General features: G+C 36.6%; 1 protein-coding gene across 23 annotated transcripts in view; it reads right to left on the bottom strand.

Moving 5' to 3' along the window:
* The window catches only part of UNC80 (unc-80 homolog, NALCN channel complex subunit), a 215,816-nt gene that overhangs the window by 127,692 nt on the left and 68,068 nt on the right, over positions 1–20,056 (bottom strand). For all 23 annotated transcript variants that reach the window (XM_042244174.2, XM_042244175.2, XM_027965136.3 and 20 more), the window contains exons 21-22: positions 18,287–18,383; positions 9,288–9,460 (exon numbers count right to left, since the gene is read on the bottom strand). In XM_042244174.2, the coding sequence (XP_042100108.1) occupies positions 9,288–9,460; positions 18,287–18,383 (270 nt within the window). The remainder of the gene's footprint in view (positions 1–9,287; positions 9,461–18,286; positions 18,384–20,056) is intronic.

Below are 20,056 nucleotides of genomic sequence, written 5' to 3'. Positions count from 1 at the left end.
CTGAAGCTGAAATTCCAATCCTTTGGCCACTTGATGCGAAAAATTGACTCATTTGGAAAGACCCTGATGCTGGGAAAGATTGAAGGTGGGAGGAGAAGGGGACGACAGAAGATGAGATGGTTGGATGGCATTACCGACTCTGTGGACATGAGTTTGAGTTAGCTCCGGGAGTTGGTGATGGACAGGGAAGTCTGGAGTGCTGTAGTCCATGGGGTCTCAGAGAATCAGACATGACTAAGCAACTAAACTGACTTGTCATCTTATATTAAGTTGTGAGGAGAAAAAAATAAGGATGTAGAAGACTTGAATATGAAACACCATACCCTGATAGGCTTTCAGAGAATATGTTAAGTGAAATAAGTTAGACAGAAAAAGACAAATACTGAATGATTTCACTGATATTTGGAATCTAAAAAACAAACAAAAAAATGAACAAACAAAACAGAAACAGACAGAGAAAACTGGTGCTTGCCAGAAGTAGGGAGCAGGGGGCTGAGTGAGGAATGGAGCTTAGGTGAAACAGGTGAAGAGGATTAAAAGCTTTAAGCTTTCAATTATAAAGTAAATAAGTCATTGGGATATAATGTACAGTATAGGGAATATAGTCAATAATATATAATAACAGTGTATGGTGACAGTTGGTTACTAGCTTTATGGTGATCAATTCATAATGCATATAAATGCCAAATCACTAAGTTGTACATTTGAAATTAATATAATATTGTCACCTATACTTCAATTAAGAAAAAGGAAAGAAAAGCCACTATGTTACACTCAACAGTTAGAGAATGCACATTCTTTTCAACTACACATGGAACATTTATGAAAATTATATAATGCTCTAGTTTATAAAGCAACTTTAATTCCAAAGAATCAGTACCTGAAAATGAAGTTATGAATCAATAACAAATGGATACCTAGCAAAACTCTGAAACTTATAAATTGAAATGCACACACATCTATTTAAATGACTCATGGAAAAGGAAATAATTAAATTTTAAAAGTCTTAAATATAACTTATAACAAACATACTACTTATCAAAATTTATGGCATGTGGTTAAAGTAGTAATGCTAAAATTCTAATGCTCAGTTTTTGAACGGAAGAAAATAAAAGCATGAGCCAAGCCACCAGCTAATAAGCTAAACAATAATACAATGAATTCAAAGCAATAAGAAGAATGAACAATAAGGGCAGGATATACTCAATACTTTATAATAACCTATGAGGGGAAATAATCTTTAAAAATTATATATATGTATAAAACTGAATCACTTTGTTGCACACTTTGTAAATCAACTCTACCTCAATAAAAAAATAATAAGGCATTAATGAATTAGAGAATAAGACACAATAGAGAGAATTAACAAGATTGTTAAAAAAGGCTAACAAAATTGACAAATACCTGGCAAGCCTAAGGAGACAATTTTTGAAATAAAAACAGATAAAGTAATAACAGATGCTGCAAATATTAATAAGAAAATTATCAAATTTAATCCAACAAATATGAAAATTGAGGTAAACCTGACAAATTACTGAAAAATGTAAAATTACTTAAACTGACTCAGAAAGAAATAGAACTTTTGAATAATCAATTCAACTCTGAATCTCAATTTGAATTTTAATTACATCTAAATTTATCTGTGGGCTCAATGCAATTCCAAGAATATATCAAAGAATTTTCAGAGAAATTGACAAGCTAATTACAAAATTTACATGGAAGAGCAAAGGATAATTGGGTGATGTTCAAAGTCTGAGCTATTAAGACAGAGTAGATTAACTCAGCGTACACAGGGAATGGAACAGAAAAACTCTCGGAATCACATCCATGCATGTATAGAAACTGGACACATGATTAGGATGGTGTTGCATATCAGATAAAAAACAATGAATTAGTCAAAATAACACCCTAGGATATTTTTTTCATGTGAAATAAAAAGAAAGAAAGGAAAGAATCCCACTTTATACACACAGTAAATTCTAGTTAAAGACCTAAATGTGAAACGTAAACTTTAAAATTTTAGAGGAAAATGTAACATGCATTTATTATTACTGTGGGATTTCTTTAAAAAGACTAAAAAAACCATTAAAGAAAATTTTTATCAATTATATCAAAATTTATATATTAAAACATCATGAGGAAACAGAACAAAATGACATATTCTCTAGGGATACAAACTTATGAAGCAAAAAAAGCCAAGCACAGGGAAAATTAAAGTTCGAGACAACAGGGTCCTCTGGGAAGTAGGGGTGAGTGATTAGAAAAGGAAAACAAGGGACTTTAAAAAAATTGAAATGTACTACTTTTTAACATATATGATGAACATATGACATTAAAATTTTTTTATTTAAATGCTACATATTTATGACATATCTTTTTTGTGTGTGTGTGTGCCTGACTGCTACATTTCATAGTCAGATTTTTTTAAAAATTCAATATAGGAGTACCACTAGAATAAAGTGTTTAATTGGACCACTTAGCTTTGATTATTACTGGATTACTTCAACTTTCCTTATCAAAAGAAAACACAATATTACTTTGTTTTATAGTTCCCCATCTGCATATATTCCTAATTCCTTGAAAAAAGGTAATTTCCATTGATCACCAAGTAGTCTTATGATGGTAAACTCCAATGTGGATTAAATTTGTTGCAGTGAACCTAAAAGTATGACTATATGGTAACCTAATTGATGCTTTTGAACTGTGGGGTTGGAGAAGACTCTTGAGGGTCCCTTGGACTGCAAGGAGATCCAACCAGTCCATTTTGAAGCAGATCAGCCCTGGGATTTCTTTGGAAGAAATGATGCTGAAGCTGAAGCTCCAGTACTTTGGCCACCTCATGCGAAGAGTTGACTCATTGGAAAAGACTCTGATGCTGGGAGGGATTGGGGACAGGAGGAGAAGGGGACGACTGAGGATGAGATGACTGGATGGCATCACTGACTCGATGGACGTGAGTCTGAGTGAACTCCGGGAGCTGGTAACGGACAGGGAGGCCTGGCGTGCTGCGATTCATGGGGTCGCAAAGAGTTGGACACGACTGAGCGACTGAACTGAACTGAATGTTTCATTTTCCCCAGGAGAGTTCTAGTTTATGTCTAATTGGTATGATTATTGATAACACCCCATTTCACTCTCAAAAGTGTCCCACTTAGAATACAAAGTATATAATCATTCCTCCTAAAGCTATCTATTTATGAACCTATTTTAATTTAACATGAATTAGGTTTTCTTTTTCCACAGACTAGGGAGAAACCTATGATCCAATGGACTCTCTTATATTCATGGAATTCGTGGAATTTGTTACTAAAGCAAATTGACATTATTTTGTGTTATTCATGCTAGTAAATTACCAGTAGATGAGACATCACTATGTCTGTACATGTTATGTGTTTGTCTGGATAAAAAATGAGATAATTTCACCTGAAATATATAGAAAACAGACAAAAGTGCCTTTTACTCAAACTGCATAATTTTTCTATTTTTTGTGCTTGTAGATTATATCAACCTAAAGATGAAACAAATCCTTTCTAAAACATGTCTTTTAAAAAATGTCTTATAGTTGCATTTGTTAAATTTATACTGATGAGAAACAGTGTGAGGAGGAGCTGTGCTGAAATGAAAACTGAACCAATTATCCCTTCATAGTCACAACAATAATCACAAGAGGATAAAACAAAACCTTCAGATGGGCAAGACTTTGAACACTGACATTTCTAGTATTTCTCTCATTTAATAATGCTTTTTAACTCTGAAGAAAATTGTATACTAGAAAAAATCACATTGAAATTCTATGATGCAGGTAAAGAGACAATGAAAATTGTTCTGAAATAAAAGCTACATCATAAGGTAAACATTGCATTTAAGTTGTAGTTAAAAATGAGTGCAACATCCAACAAAAGCAAACAACAAAAAGGAGATGGGAGTGTTGCACTGTAAAATGATGATGAACTGAATGTATTCATTTTCCCTTCCTCTCCTAAATCATATAGGATGAAATGGTAGAATCTATTCCTATATCTGTATTTATATCTATGTCTACCTATCTACCTATCTATACCTATCTGTATGTACATATGCATCTGCATATATATCTGACATCGGTATCTATCATCAATCTATCCATCTATGTCATTTATATCTACATCTCAGTTCAGTTCAGTCGCTCACTCATGTCTGACTTTTTGAGACCCCACGGACTGCAGCACACCAGGCTTCCCTGTCCATCACCTACTCCTGGAGTTTACTCAAACTCATGTCCATTTGAGTCGGTGATACCATCCAACCATCTCATCCTCTGTCATCCCCTTCTCCTCCCACCTTCAATCTTTCCCAGAGTCAGGGTCTTTTCAAATGAGTCAGTTTTTCGGATCAGGTGGCCAAAGTATTGGAGTTTCAGCTTCAGCATCAGTCCTTCCAATGAATGTTCAGGACTGATTTCCTTTAGGATGGACTGGTTGGATCCCCTTGCAGTCCAAGGAACTCTCAAGTGTCTTCTTAAACACCACAGTTCAAAAGCATCAAGTCTTCGATGCTCAGCTTTCTTTATAGTGCAATTGTCACATCCGTACATGACTACTGGAAAAACCATAGGTTTGACTCGACAGATACCTACATCTACATATTTATACATATATATATATATATATATTTATTTATTTATTTATACACTAAAACCACAAATGCATTGGAAAACATGTAAAACATTTAAAAGTGAAGCATTTCTGAAAGTCAGGAAGCAGATGAAGTCAGATATTAAGTGTAACCAAACACAGAGGATACACAATGTAATAACACATCTAATAAAAGACATTTGTGAACATTAATCTCGAGGGGCGCTTAACCCCAAATCAACAGGTATGAACAACTGCCATTGCCACACTTGCTTAAATGATGGTAAAAAGAGAATGCCACTTTGCTTCAAACATATTGGACATGCAGCCACACTTTCCTTCCTCTCAGTACTCTTGCCAGCATTCACCAGTGATTTTGGTTCCTTCACTTTTCTGTATCTGAGAAATTGAAGTTAAGGGTGCCCTCATTTGGAGACCATTTCCTGGCTTAATCCTTTCCTCTTATATCAACAAATAAAATAATGAATATGAAGGTGCTTTATAAACTGTGATAAATAATGAAAATGTTACTTTGTCATCTTCTACCCTCATCTCTGCCACCACTACCACCATGACTACTATCATCACTACCATCATGATGACTGCCATCATCGCCACCACCACTACAACGGCCACCATCACCACCACCACCACCTATCCCCTCTTTCCACCATCACCACCACCACCTCTCCCCTCTTTCCACCATCACCACCACCACCACCTATCCCTCTTTTCACCATCACCACCACCACCTATCCCCTCTTTTTACCATCATCACCACCACCACCACCTCTCCCTCTTTTTACCATCACCACCACCACCACCTATCCCCTCTTCTTACCATCACCACCACCACCACCACCTATCCCCTCTTTTTACCATCATCACCACCACCACCACCTCTCCCTCTTTTTACCATCACCACCACCACCACCTATCCCCTCTTTTTACCATCATCACCACCACCACCACCTCTCCCTCTTTTTACCATCACCACCACCACCACCTATCCCCTCTTTTTATCACCACCACCACCTATCCCCTCTTTTTACCATCACCACCATCATCACCTATCCCCTTTTTCTACCATCACCACCATCATCACCTATCTCATCTGTTTTTGTTTTTGTTTTTTCAACCAACCAGGTCTGCCTAAAATTTCTCTGTTTCCTTTTAATCTTGACTGATACTGACCTCTGGATACTCCTTGACCTTGACCTAGAATCAAAGACTCTCAGATAGTAAAGAAACTCACACTAACCACCTATTTCTTAAGTCCCCCTGTAAACTTCCTCCATTGAGTCCAGTGTAATGACAAAGAACTCATTACTTCTCAAAGTATCTACTGGATATCTATGAAGTGAAGTAAAGTGAAGTCACTCAGTCGTGTCCGACTCTTTGCGACCCTATGGACTGTAGCCTACCAGGCTCCTCCCTCCATGGGATTCTCCAGATAAGAGTACTGGAGTGGGGTGCCATTTCCTTCTCCAGGGGATCTTCCCAACCCAGGGATCGATCCCGGGTCTCCAGCATTCCAGGCAGATGCTTTAACCTCTGAGCCACCAGGGAAGCCCCACTGGATATCTATAGTGATCAGAAAATGCTTCTTTACTTTGAGGCTTGAAGATATTACTCATAAACATCAAATCTCCTTTATTTCTTACCATGAGACTAATAAGGTTGAGAAGACCAGAATCAAGCAGACCAGAATTGGTCCAACAGGAAAGGAAGAAAGGAGAATCTAGTGATTTGGCAACTAACTGGCCACAATCTTACTTGGAAGGTGTAAAATAATTTTTAAAAGTTCTGTGGAATTCTGCCACTAATTGAATCTCCTTGGAAACTCTAAGCATTATAGCAGTTAGAGATTATATAGGTATGGAAGCATCTGATGAGAAGGAATAAAATTCCAGCATCAAGTATTGATGACTATCAAAGTACTCATCAATATTCTTATTAACATAATCTCCATTCAGAAGCCAGTGTTAATTTGCTTGACTGGGGTTATTTATTAAATCTTCAAATATATCAATCTGTTTGTCACAAGCCTCCTGTTTTTCCCATGCCCACATATCTTATAAATCTTAAAAGCCTTCTCCGTAGGAAGTATTTATTCCTTCCGTTTTATACCATCAGTAAATGTTAATAAAATTTAATGGTTCCTTTGTCTAAAAATTTTCCAAAGTATCTGTGACTTCAGAATTGAGACAAAGATGGACACAATAGTACATTTGGGACTCTATAGCACAGATTACCCATAAAGTTCTAATGTACCATTGCTATTGTGTATTTAATAAATTGTTCAAATAACTTCTGTCATCATCAGTTTCTAAAACCACATTTAAACTATCAGGTTTAAAATATAGAATTTCTTATTTTTCATATTTTAAAGTTCATATGGTGATCTCACATAATTTTTTTATGAGAGAGTCAACATGGTGTTGTATAAAATAGAGGGTCTGCTCTAATCCAGCTCTATCATTTGTTGACTTCAAGCCCTGGCCAGTTGGTCTTTCTGAGCTTCATTTGGTTTTTATTTGGAAATACAGTAGGCACACAGTAAGCGTTAATCATTAGTCTGTCAACCTAAGAATGCTGTACACTCTAAGTCTAGAAAAGAGATCACCATACAAACATTATCTTCATAAGGAAAGCTGCAAAACAAGTAATGCTTTCCAGTTGAGTTCTGCTGTGTTACCCTTTACTGCACTATGCCTGGCACATAGGAAACCTTCAGGAGATATTGGCTGAGTTAATTAATCAATTATTATATGATGAGCATCTTGTAAGCCACATTGACTTCCAGGCTTTCAAATTTCACCATTCTTTCCATTTGATATTTGACATATCAAATATATGTTTCTCTTCCTCGATGACGAGATTGAGTCGAAAATTACTAACAACTCCGGAGAGGCTGAGAGCTCTGCTCACGCTTACTGCATTCTCACTGTCACTCTGTTATTCCAATACTTTCTTCTGTTCCCTAATCAAATCCGGCTGCTTCCACTGCTACCAACACCATGACATTTCATACTCCGTGAGCACTTTCTAATCATTGCAAATCTGACAGGTTTAATATAGGAATTTATGGATATTTTAATGAGTATTTCTGAAGTGCAAATAAAATGTGGCACACGTTACTGGCTTTAGTATTTTTTTGTGAACTAACCATGTACTTACTCATTTTCTAAATGTTCAATTGTCCTTTCTTTATCAGTTTGTTACATTTATTTATTTTAATGTGCTCCTTTCAGAATAGATCAAGATGTGATTAAGAAGAACCATGCATGACTCAAAAGAGTGACAGGCAAGTTACCCCTCTCCCACTTAGATAACAAGAAACTGGCTCTCTGCCTTGCTAGCTCTCTTGCTTTAGACAGGCATCCCATTCTTTGTTTGATTGCCACCCGCCTCAGCTCTCCTGGAGACCTGTGACTCTCTATATTTTAGTCACCATAGCATATATCAATACACATTAACTACTTTGGAATTAAGAAAAATATTTGCAAAGGCCAATATCCAAGAGTGAGAAACTGACTGAAACATTTTATATAAATAACCTTTGGATGATTATAGTGGTATTTGCATTTCAGGCTTACGTGAAGCTACATACCTTGCTGGTCACTAAATATCATGACAGTAAAAACTATTAATGTCACAGAAAAATGTCATGAATTATAAGCTTTAGATGATTTTCCAAGACAAAAATATGAGTGCCAGCATTTATATGATCACGAGTTACAAAATGGGCTAAAGGGTTTCTGTTGTAAAAATGTCTACTTTAATTCTTTTTAAAATGTTAATATAAAAGACTTTTATTTCTTGATATTTACTTGGTATTTTGTACCCAGTATTTGTACAATATTTGAAGAATTTATTAAACCAGCAGGTAAATAAAGGAAATTGAGAGACAGTTCTAAATTCATGTCTGGGCTTCGTCTACCTAACAAAAATACTTCTTAAACAAGATTCACATTATACTCTTGAATCTCTCACATGTGAATAATTCCATACAATGTTCAAGGTGCCTCTGTACTATTAATTTTAATTGATCCTTGCTTCATATTCTCCCTCAACTAACAGGTAATTAGACCAAGACAGAATTTAAAGGATTAATACGTGACAGACAAGACTAATAACAATTAACAATAATAATGGTCTACTTCATTGAGAACTTGCCGTATTTCAGGCATTGCAATGAAGACTTTATATCCAGTATCTCATTTAATCCTCACACTAGCCCTAGGAGGTAGACATAATATTATTATTACTCTTATTACATTTAATCTCATTTTACAGTGTTTGGCTAACAGATGTCAGAGAGATTTTAAGCCAGAAAGTCTCATACTGTTCTGGAATGTGACTCATATACTGTTAATCATGATGCTATACAGACTATATTTTATATATTTTAATATATGTATTATATTTAAAAGATTCATAAACTTTAAATTATGATGCTATATAGAATTTATTTACTAAGAATTTTCCTCATTTCTTTTCTTCTTTTACCTCACCACCTTTTCCCTGCTTTTCCCACTAATGCTGAGGAGAAAAAATAAGGCCAAAACATAAATCCACAGTTAGGGTTAGGAATGGGGATTAATCCTTTCTGCCATTAGCAGAATTAACTGGAACGGAGCACAGGATGAGAAAATTCTTGCAACAACTTACAAGATCCAAGGCAGCTGCCAAGATCGATGCATCAGGAATTGTCCCTGGCTCACAGCAGTTTAACAGAAACTGAAAGCGCTTCATGCCTTGTCGGATTGCTCCAAGATTCACCACGTTTTTGCTTTTTCCGCCATCTTGGTTGGAAGGCAGATGGTCATCAAAACTGTGGCAACCTGTGGGGGTTTTCCCATGTTGGAAGAAAGAAGGAGAGAGAGTGTAATGGTTGTAAATTTTAAAAAAGCTTTGAAGTTTCAACGATATATTTTCTGTAGTGTTGGCCTGAGAACATTTTCCTGAACTACACCTCTCTCCTCTCTATCTAATGCTTGATTTGGACATGCCTTGACTTTTAAGAATCTGGCGACACACTGTGTATGTAAATATGGGGTGTTACACAACTATTTAAATAGAGGGTCCAATCCATAGAGAACAGACAGGGGGAAGAGGGTGAGGGAGGGGTGGATTGGGAGTTTGGGATTAGCAGATGTAAACTATTATATATAGAATGGATAAACACCAAGGTCTTACTGGATAGCACAGAGAACTGTATTCAATATCCTGTGATAAACCATAATGAAAAAGAATCTGAAAGATAATGTATAAATATATGTATAACTGAATCACTTTGCTATACAGCAGAAATTAACACAACATTATAAATCAACTATGTGAAAATAAAATAAATTTTAATGATTAAAAATTTAAAAGATAAATATAATAGTCAAAGCGTTAGTCGCTCAGCCATGTCCGACTCTGGTGACCCCATGGACTGTAGGCCTGCCAGGCTCCTACTGCTGCTGCTACTGGTAAGTTGCTTCAGTCGTGTCTGACTCTGTGCGACCCCATAGACAGCAGCCTACCAGGCTCCCCTGTCCCTGGGATTCTCCGGGCAAGAATACTGGAGTAGGTTGCCATTTCCTTCTCCAATGCATGAAAGTGAAAAGTGAAAGTGAAGTCGCTCAGCTGTGTCCGACTCTTAGCAACCTCATGACCAAGCTCCTCCATCCATGGGATTTTCCAGGCAAGAGAACTGGAGTGGGTAGTTGTTCCCTTCTCCAGGGGATCTCTCTGACCCAGTTGAACCCAGCTCTCTGGCACTGCAGGCAGATTCTTTACCATCTGCACCACCAGGGATTATAGGGTCTGATCATTTTGATACCAGGTCTCTTCTCTAACACTGCTAAGGGGATTATTTAAAATAATTCTTCCTGTAATCAACAGCTAAATTCTGCTTTTATGGAAGATGCAAAATCACTGTGCAATTTCAGATCTGTTACAAAAAACTTATGTCAAAGACAATATCCTGGTATCTTGGTGCCAATGCAAAGAATCATTGACAATGAGAGTTGTAAAGGATTTGGGAGGTGCTCATTTAATTCCAAGATTTCCAAACCTGGCTATGCATCAGAATTATCTGGGAAGTTTTGAATCTTATTCAGAACTTCAGAACCAGTGTCTCTGAAGAAGTATGAGAATGTGAGCTTTGTAAAGCCTCACAGATGATAAGGACGCTGCCAGCTTGATACCACACAGTAATCAGAAGTTTGGGAACCACTGATAGATCTTTTCTTATTTTTCCAGTTAAGCTGGAAAAATTCTCATTCCATAAGAATGAGAATCTGTCTGGAGTTCCTTAAAATGCATAATATCAGGTTCTATTGCTAGAGGTTTTGATTCCATAGGTCTGGGGGCTATGAATATTAACAAACACGTCACATGACTTTAATACAAGAAGTCTAAGGATCACAGTTTTTCATCTTTTTTAACCCCAGGTACTTTTCCCTAAAGGAAATCAATCCTGAACATTCACTGGGAAGGACTGATGCTGAAGCTCCAATACTTTGGCCACCTGATGTAAAGAGCCGACTCATTGGAAACGACTCTAAAGCTGGGAAAGATTGAAGGAAGGAGGAGAAGGGAATGACAGACGATGAGATGGTTGGATGGCATCACTGACTCAATGGATATGAATTTGAGCAAACTGTGGGAGATGGCAAAGGACAGGGAAGCCTGGCCTGCTGCAGTCCATAGAGTCACAAAGAGTCGGACACGACTGAGCAACTGAACAATTCTTTTTTTTAAAAAACCTAAATATCTCATAGCTTTTTTATAATTTCTAGTATATATGTGTGTGTGTATATATACCCATATATATAATATTTAGCTTCTCTTATATAATTTATATATTATATATAACATATATAATCTCATATAATATTGAATATACTTTTAAAAACCAAGCCCAAATTGCTTCCCATGATTTTGAAAAGGACTTTTAACACTTCAGAATATACCCCCAGGAGGCTGATTTTGTGCTTGGCTTAATGTATGCTGACACCATTCATTTGCAGTGTTGCCAACCCCAGGTCCTCAGTAAGTCACAGGTGCCATTATAGGAAATGGCTTTCTCACCTCTTCTATAAAAAGTACCTTAATCTCACCAAAGCACTACCCCACTTTCCCACCTGCTGCCTCAGCATAGCTGTTGCTCTCAACTAAAGTGTCCTACGTGCAAGTGTGTTGTAACTGGGAGTTACAGGATATATGGTGAATAATTTGTTCCTGCTAATAAACACTAATGTTCACAAATTTGCACTTAAAAATCAAATCCAGAGTTAGACTTGTCCTTTTAATTGCTTGCATTCTTCGTAAATAAAAGGGTGGTATTTTTAGTTATGAGCTTGGGTTACCATGATAGTGTGCCCCATATAGGGCTGTCAGCCATCACGTGTACTAGTGGGAAAAGGTGAGCACCTGTTTTTCATTCTTTGAAAGCAGTTCAAACTTGGGGAACAGATTCCATTGGACCTATTACCACAAGCTAAAAAATTATGGCATGGTATAAAAATAATTACCAATTCCTGGTCAACAGCTTTCAAAATATCTCAGTATCATGCTAAATTACATAGGTGTGAAATTATATGATGTGTGGAATTTGCTCTAAAATATATTAAAAAATATGATGAAGCAAATTACAAAAAAAATTTTCATTATTACAAGTGGGTGATAGATATTTGGAATCCACTGGACCACCCTTTTTACTCTTTGTCTATGTTTGAAATTTTTCATAAGTACAAAAATGGCTCAGAATATAATGAAAATATCATTATCAACATTTCCTATATTTCAGTCCTTATGGGTGTGTTTCCTTTTCAAGTATAAATATTCTAGAATAAAAATTCCATATTCAGCATCTTCAGTATTTTTTTTCTAGTTAGTGGAAGCATATTTTGTATCAAATGCAAAAGGAAGTAGCACAAAGAGAATCTGAAGGTGGAAAAAATTTCAGAAGACAGAATTTCAAATAGTCCTAAGAAGGCAGAGCTAGAAGCTACAGATAATGAACAAACATTTCCTGGAGAACATTGTCTTCAGACAGCTGTCTTTCAAAATACTATTCTATTTACTCATTGAACATAAGCAAAACTATTAGAACAGGTAACTTCCTGTTATTTTTCCTATCTATATATCACTTTATTAATCATTTTTATACAGTCCTTTAATAGATACACATGTCACAGGATATCTCATTAATTCAATATTTACACTCTAATTGTACCTAAATTTAAACTTTGAATTTAAGATAAATTCCCAAATAATTAGATTTTTCTTTTTAGTGAATCAAGTTGTTCCATTATTTCTCATCATAATTAAGATATAAGATACATTAAGTGATAACTCTCAAATTTGAAATAGAACTAATGTATAAGATAGACTGGATGGTCAAAAAATTTATTCTTATTTAACTAATTTATTTTAAAGTTTTCATCATTTTATTAAAGGAAGCATTAAGAATAAATATACTACCATTTTTTCAATATTTTTTGACAAGATAATTACTTCTAAAAATATATATTCAATATTACTAAAGAAAGTCTCCCTTTTTTTTTTTTTGGCCATGCCAGGTGGCATACAGGATCTTCATTTTCCCTTCAGGGGGCAGAATCTCTGCCCCTTGAAGAGTCCTAACCACTGAACCTTCAGGGAATTCCCAAGAAAGTGTCATTTTGATAGAACTTCAGAAACAACACAGTTAAGAAGTAAAAATAAAATAATGAAAACAGAAGTGATCAAAACAATCATTGTTGGTAAGAATCTATTCTGTGAAGAATCAAGAATCAAGAATCAAGTCCAGGATGTAAGGATCATGCTGTAAGTAAAAGCTATTTACAATGGAAAATTTCCATTGTATCTATATAGCATTAATGTGCTTGTGTGCCAAGTTGCTTCAGTCATGTCTAGAAGGCAATGGCACCCTACTCCAGTACTCTTGCCTGGAAAATCCCATGGACGGAGGAGCCTGGTAGGCTGCAGTCCATGGGGTCGCTAAGAGTCGGGCTCGACTGAGCGACTTCAGTTTCGCTTTTCACTTTCATGCATTGGAGAAGAAAATGGCAACCCACTCCAGTATTCTTGCCTGGAGAATCCCAGAGACAGAGGAGCCTAGTGGGCTGCCATATATGGGGTCGCATAGAGTCGGACACGACTGAAGTGACTTAGCAGCAGCAGCAGTTTTTCTGATTATGTGGACTATAGCCCACCAGACTCCTCTGTCCATGGGATTCTCCAGGCAAGAATACTTGAGTGGGTTGTCATGCCCTCCTCCAGGGAATCTTCCTGACCCAGGGATCGAACCTGTATCTCTTATATCTCTTGCACTGGCAAGTAGGTTCTTTACCACTAGTGCCAGCTGGGAAGCCCATATAGTGTTAATAGATAACAATATATTTACTAACTCTTTGAGCACTTGGTATGTGTCAAGTACTGTATGAGAGATATTTTATAATTTATTCTATTTTTTGTAACAGCTATAAAAGATAGATCTTTAAAATGATTTTAAAGAGAGAGAGAATGAGAAAGAATGGAAGCAGAGAGATAAAGAGGAAAGGACAGGTGAACTAGCTCTAAGCTCATGCAACAGAAAGTCATAAGGTGAGAATTCAAATCCAAACTAGTAATAATCTTACCACCAGGCCATACTATGTCTTTAGAATACCCAAATGTTTATGTTGAAGACTTTTACATCCTGCTGAAGGTTGTGATTATTTCAAGAAAATATACTGTAAAAAATTAATCAACACTGTACATGTTACAGACTGTCTAGCTGTACCCTGTTGACCTTTCATATTGTGATACTGAAAGAAACATTAAAAGTGATTTGCCTATAAAATGTACCTCTTCCTTATTAATCTTTTATATACATTTACTAATAATGTAAGGATGCCTCTTGGTTTGCTCCATCATGATTAATCTTTTAGTCTCAATACATTCTAGTTACACTTATTGACTATTTTTTACATTAAATTTACTGATGTATAATTTACATAGGATGCATTTCCAAAAAGTTGCTACATCTCAAAAGACATTTCAAAATCTAGTATTTCTTTAAGAAGCATTTTCCATACAATTCATGACAGAGCTGAGCACAAAGAAGTCAGTCAATTTTCCTGGTCAGTTGGGGGGAAAAAACATTATTTTAGTTAATGAAATATCTTCCTTCAAATAGAGACAATATGATTTCTAAAATGAAATATTCTTAGCAAATAGGAAAATATAGAAGAAAAAGATGGCTGGTCTCTGAGTGTAATTTCAGTTCTGTAAATGTTCAGTAGATGTATTTTTCATTTGTTGAATAAAATCTTAGATTAAAATAATTCAACCATGTATTTATTTTATCTTAACCCAGGGAAGTTAGAGTACTACATTGAAATTGAGAGTAAGAGTGTTTGGTATTTGCTTTCTTCAACAACCTTAAAGAAACAGAGAAAATAGGTAATTAAAGTAATTTAAATGAGAAAGAAATGGACAATGCATCTATAATGGATGCACAGTGATCATCTATTAACAGATTGCAAAGTATTAGAAAAAGGAAAAGAAAGAAATAAAAAGCAAAAGCAGGTTCAAAGTTAAGATGTTTACAAGGTCAAGGATGGCAGTTGTTGCAAAATACAACGTACTCAGATGAGCAGATGTTGTTTTGATTTTTTAGAATAGCTGGGGATATCTGTCCTTGCAAAACATTCCAAAAGAATTATCTCATAGAATATTTTAAAAATTTTTAACAAGCCAGAGATTATGGATAAAGAACGATGATGTACAAACCATATTCTTTTCTCAGTCAAAAACACATTAAATATCCCAGAATCAGTTCCAGATTTTTATCATTTTGTCTTCTAGACACACAGGTAGAGACTGCATTGTGGGTACTATTGACGCAAACTCACCCTAGACTCAGGATGTGTGAATATTTTGTATCAGGTCTCTTCTATTTGTGAATGAAAGATAAAGAATACCTGAAACAATGGCTGAAGTCTGTAAGAACAGTGGTGAGAAAAACGCAAAACCCAGAAGAAACTAAGGTGCACGAGCAAGACTAATGATAACGTGTTTGGAATAAGAGTAAGAATAAAAATATTGACCTATTACTTGAAGAAGGAAGGGAGATAAACAACTCAAAAGGAGGATAAACAAATCAATCGTGCTTTCTCTTTCCTGCTAAAAAAAATTTACAAATGGGAAGTACAGAAAAGCTTCATTAAGAAGGCAACAAATGTGAGAGACCCAAATCTCTGAGGTTATGTCTCATTTTCATCAAATTATAGGCCAGTGCACAGAAAGGACCTGAAGATGCAACCACAGTACTAGTCAAATGACATTCAGCTAACACAGCACACATTTAGAGAATGTACTTTAGTTCCACACTTCCTTCTCAAACAACCACCACAAAAATCTGTATATAATACTAACAACTTTGAACATTAGATGCATCTTCTCTGAAATATGAGTGGAAAGAGTGCAAGAGGACTGAAAATGACAAGGTTCCCAATTAATAGGAAGATTCTTGAAACCACAGACCTGACCTTTTATGACCCTATGGACTGTAGCCTGCCCAGCTCCTCTGTCCATGGGATTTTCCAGGCAAGAATACTGGAATGGGTTGCCATTTTCTCCTCCAGGGAATCTTCCCAACCCAGGGATTGAACCCACATCTCTTACATCTCCTGCATTGGCAGGCAGGTTCTTACCACTAGCACCACCTGGGAAGCCCCTTTGATGCCTAGCCAAATTCTGTAAGAGAGAATTAGATAGAGAGGATCACTAAAAAGACAAAACCACATAGGAACCACTTGGTTTTGTGAAGAAAATATCATGTTAAACTAAATTACTTGCCTCCTTTTGACAGAGTTATAAAGGTATCAGTGGGATAATTGTTTGGTAAAGTCTGGTGATGTTTTTGCAATAATGTGGGAAAGTTCTTGCTGATCACTAGTATATTAAAGGTATCATTGGCTGAAAATGGTAGCCACAAGTTGTCAATCAATAAGTCAACTATATGTATTCTAGGACCTGTCCAGGGAAATCCCTGCTGATGGATTTTTATACCACAATTGTACAGAAGATTCAGAATTTAACTTGTTTTGGGTCCTATCTCTTAATTTCCTTCCTGGGTAAGTGACTTAACTATCCTTCATGTTAATGAAACAATACATATTATTTATTCTGAAATGAAGAATTAATAATATTACATCAAAATAATACATGATATTCATTCATATAAAGGACAACTGGCAAAGGCTAATCCCAAATTCAACACAAACCAACTCTGTGATGTGAAAACAGACAACGCAGTCTTAAATTGTGTTCATCTGCTAGTTATACCCCTGGAGCTTAAGAGTTACACTATCTATTACATTGCTGCTGCTACTGCTAAGTTGCTTCAGTCGTATCCGACTCTGTGCGACCCCATAGACAGCAGCCACCAGGCTCCCCCGTCCCTGGGATTCTCCAGGCAAGAACACTGGAGTGGGTTGCCATTTCCTTCTCCAATGCATGAAAGTGAAAAGTGAAAGTGAAGCAGCTCAGTCATGCCGACTCTTAGCGACCCCATGGACCGCAGCCTACCAGACTCCTCCCTCCATGAGATTTTCCAGGCAAGAGTACTAGAGTGGGGTGCCATTGCCTTCTCCATCTATTACATTGATTAAAGTCAAATATAGTGTATTACATTCCATCTGAAGCATCCCATTTTGTAAAGCATATCATCTAATTATGATACATAGTAAAACAGAATTGGGATGGTGATAGATCTAGAGACATGTCTATGTAACGAAAACAAAAGGAATCAACAATGTTTAACCAGCAGAAGTGAGATCAAAAGAGAGAACATGAAATAGATAATAGGTGAAACTAGCAATATGTGTATGAATGAGTGTATGAGTGTGCATGTGCGGGGGGGTGGCTAGAGATACCAAAACTAGCACAGTGAGTCAAATTTATGGACAAGTATATTTTCAGAATATAAGGAAAGTCTTTCTAACAATGAAAACTGTCTAGTTCTGGAACAGATTGCTTTGTACAGTCATAAGCTCCCCCTCGGTGGAAGTGCTCAGAGGGTGGCTGGCCACCTGTCAGGGATTTACTGTGCAGAATTCCTAAGTAGATAGGTGGGTGGATAAAAGGATATCTGAAGGTTCTTTAAAGCTCTCAGATTTTTAATAAAGGACAGAACAGCAGAAGAAAAGCCTGTGCCTTATTCTTTGTAAATCCAGGGCCCACTAGGGAATGAGGAACACAGTAGAACATCCATTAATATGTGTTAAACCAAATGGTTAACAGATAGAGATGTATGTATATACATCTTTATATAAAGGGTAGGGCTTGCCACGTGGCACAGTGGTAAAGAATCCGCCTGTCAATGCAGGAGATCCAGGAGATGCAGGTTTGATCCCTGGGTTGGGAAGCTCCCCTGGAGTAGGACATGGCAACCCACTCTAAGTATTCTGCCTGGAAAATCCTATGGACAGAGAAGCCTGGCAGGCTGCAGTCCATGGGTCCCAAAAAGTCAGGCATGGCCTAGTGAAGAGTAATGCAAGCAACATACATATAAGGAAAAAATTATTAAGAAATCAAGGAAAATATAAAGTATATCATTTAATCTAATAAATATTTGTTTTATGTAATGAAAGTTGCATGCAATTCTTAGGCCAAGAGACATTTACCAAGACGCTTGAAAAAATTTTCCTCTTCATCTCTTCCGTTTTCCATTCCACTCCCTGGCCCACCTTCAGAAAGCTTCACAGCACTGGTGAATTTGACCTAAGAAAAAAAACAAGAAGTCAGATAACTTAACTCAAAAGAAATTCTTGTGTTTATACTAACCTTTACCTTAGAAGAAATGGAGTAGTTATCATGGTCAACAAGAGAGTCCGAAATGCAGTGCTTGGATGCAATCTCAAAACGATAGAATGATCTCTGTTTGTTTCCAAAGCAAACCATTCAATATCACAGTAATCCAAGTCTATGCCCTGACAAGTAACGCTGAAGAAGCTGAAGTTGAATGGTCCTATGAAGACCTACAAGACCTTCTAGAACTAACACCCAAAAAGATGTCCTTTTCATTATAGGGGACTGGAATGCAAAACTAGGAAGTCAAGAAACACCTGGAGTAATAGGCAAATTTGGCCTTGGAGTACAGAATGAAGCAGGGCAAAGGCTAATAGAGTTCTGCCAAGAGAATGCACTTGTCATAGAAACACCCTCTTCCAACAACACAAGAAAAGACTCTACACATGGACATCACCAGATGGTCAACACCAAAATCAGATTTTATTATATTCTTTGTAGCCAAAGATGGAGAAACTCTATACAGTCAGCTAAAAAAAGACCAGCAGCTGACTGTGGCTCAGATCGTGAACTCCTTATTGCCAAATTCAGACTTAAGTTGAAGAAAGTGGAGCAAACGACTAGACTATTCAGGTACAATCTAAATCAAATCCCTTATGGCTACACAGTGGAAGTGAGAAGTAGACTTAAGGGACTAGATCTGATAGACAGAGTGCCTGATGAACTATGGACAGAGGTTTGTGACTTTGTACAGGAGACAGGGATCAAGATCATCCCAAAGAAAAAGAAATGCAAAAAAGCAAAATGGCTGTCTGAGGAGGCCTTACAAATAGCTAAGAAAATAAGAGAAACAAAAAGCAAAGGAGAAAAGGAAAGATATACCCATTTGAATGCAGAGTTCCAAAGAATAGCCAGGAGAGATAAGAAAGCCTTCTTTAGCGATCAATGCAAAGAAATAGAGGAAAACAACAGAATGGGAAAGACTAGAGATCTCTTCAAGAAAATTAGAGATACCAAGGGAACATTTCATGCAAAGATGGGCTCGATAAAGGACAGAAATGGTATGGACCTAACAGAAGCAGAAGACATTAAGAAGAGGTGGTAAGAATACACAAAAGAACTGTACAAAAAAAGCTCTTCACAACCCAGATAACCACAATGGTGTGATCACTCATACTCACCTAGAGCCAGACATCCTGGAATGTGAAGTCAAGTAGGCCTTAGGAAGCATCACTATGAACAAAGCTAGTGGAGGTGATGGAATGCAGTTGAGCTATTTCAAATCCTAAAAGATGGTGCTGTGAAAGTGCTGCACTCAATATGCCAGCAAATTTGGAAAACTCAGCAGTGGCCACAGGACTGGAAAAGTTCAGGTTTCATTCCAATCCCAAAGAAAGGCAATGCCAAACAAAGGTCAAACAAATGCAAAATTGCACTCATCTCACACGCTAGTAAAGTAATGCTCAAAATTCTCCAAGCCAGGCTTCAGCAATATGTGAACCGTGAACTTCCTGATGTTCAAGCTGGTTTTAGAAAAGGCAGAGGAACCAGAGATCAAATTGCCAATATCTGCTGGATCATCGAAATAGCAAGAGAGTTTCAGAAAAACATCTATTTTTGTTTTATTGACTACGCCAAAGCCTTTG

Source organism: Ovis aries, chromosome 2 (assembly GCF_016772045.2).
Source record: "Ovis aries strain OAR_USU_Benz2616 breed Rambouillet chromosome 2, ARS-UI_Ramb_v3.0, whole genome shotgun sequence".
Classification (NCBI taxonomy): Eukaryota; Metazoa; Chordata; class Mammalia; order Artiodactyla; family Bovidae; genus Ovis; species Ovis aries.
Note: the sequence above shows the minus strand (reverse complement) of the source record. Positions and strands in the feature narration are given on the sequence as shown.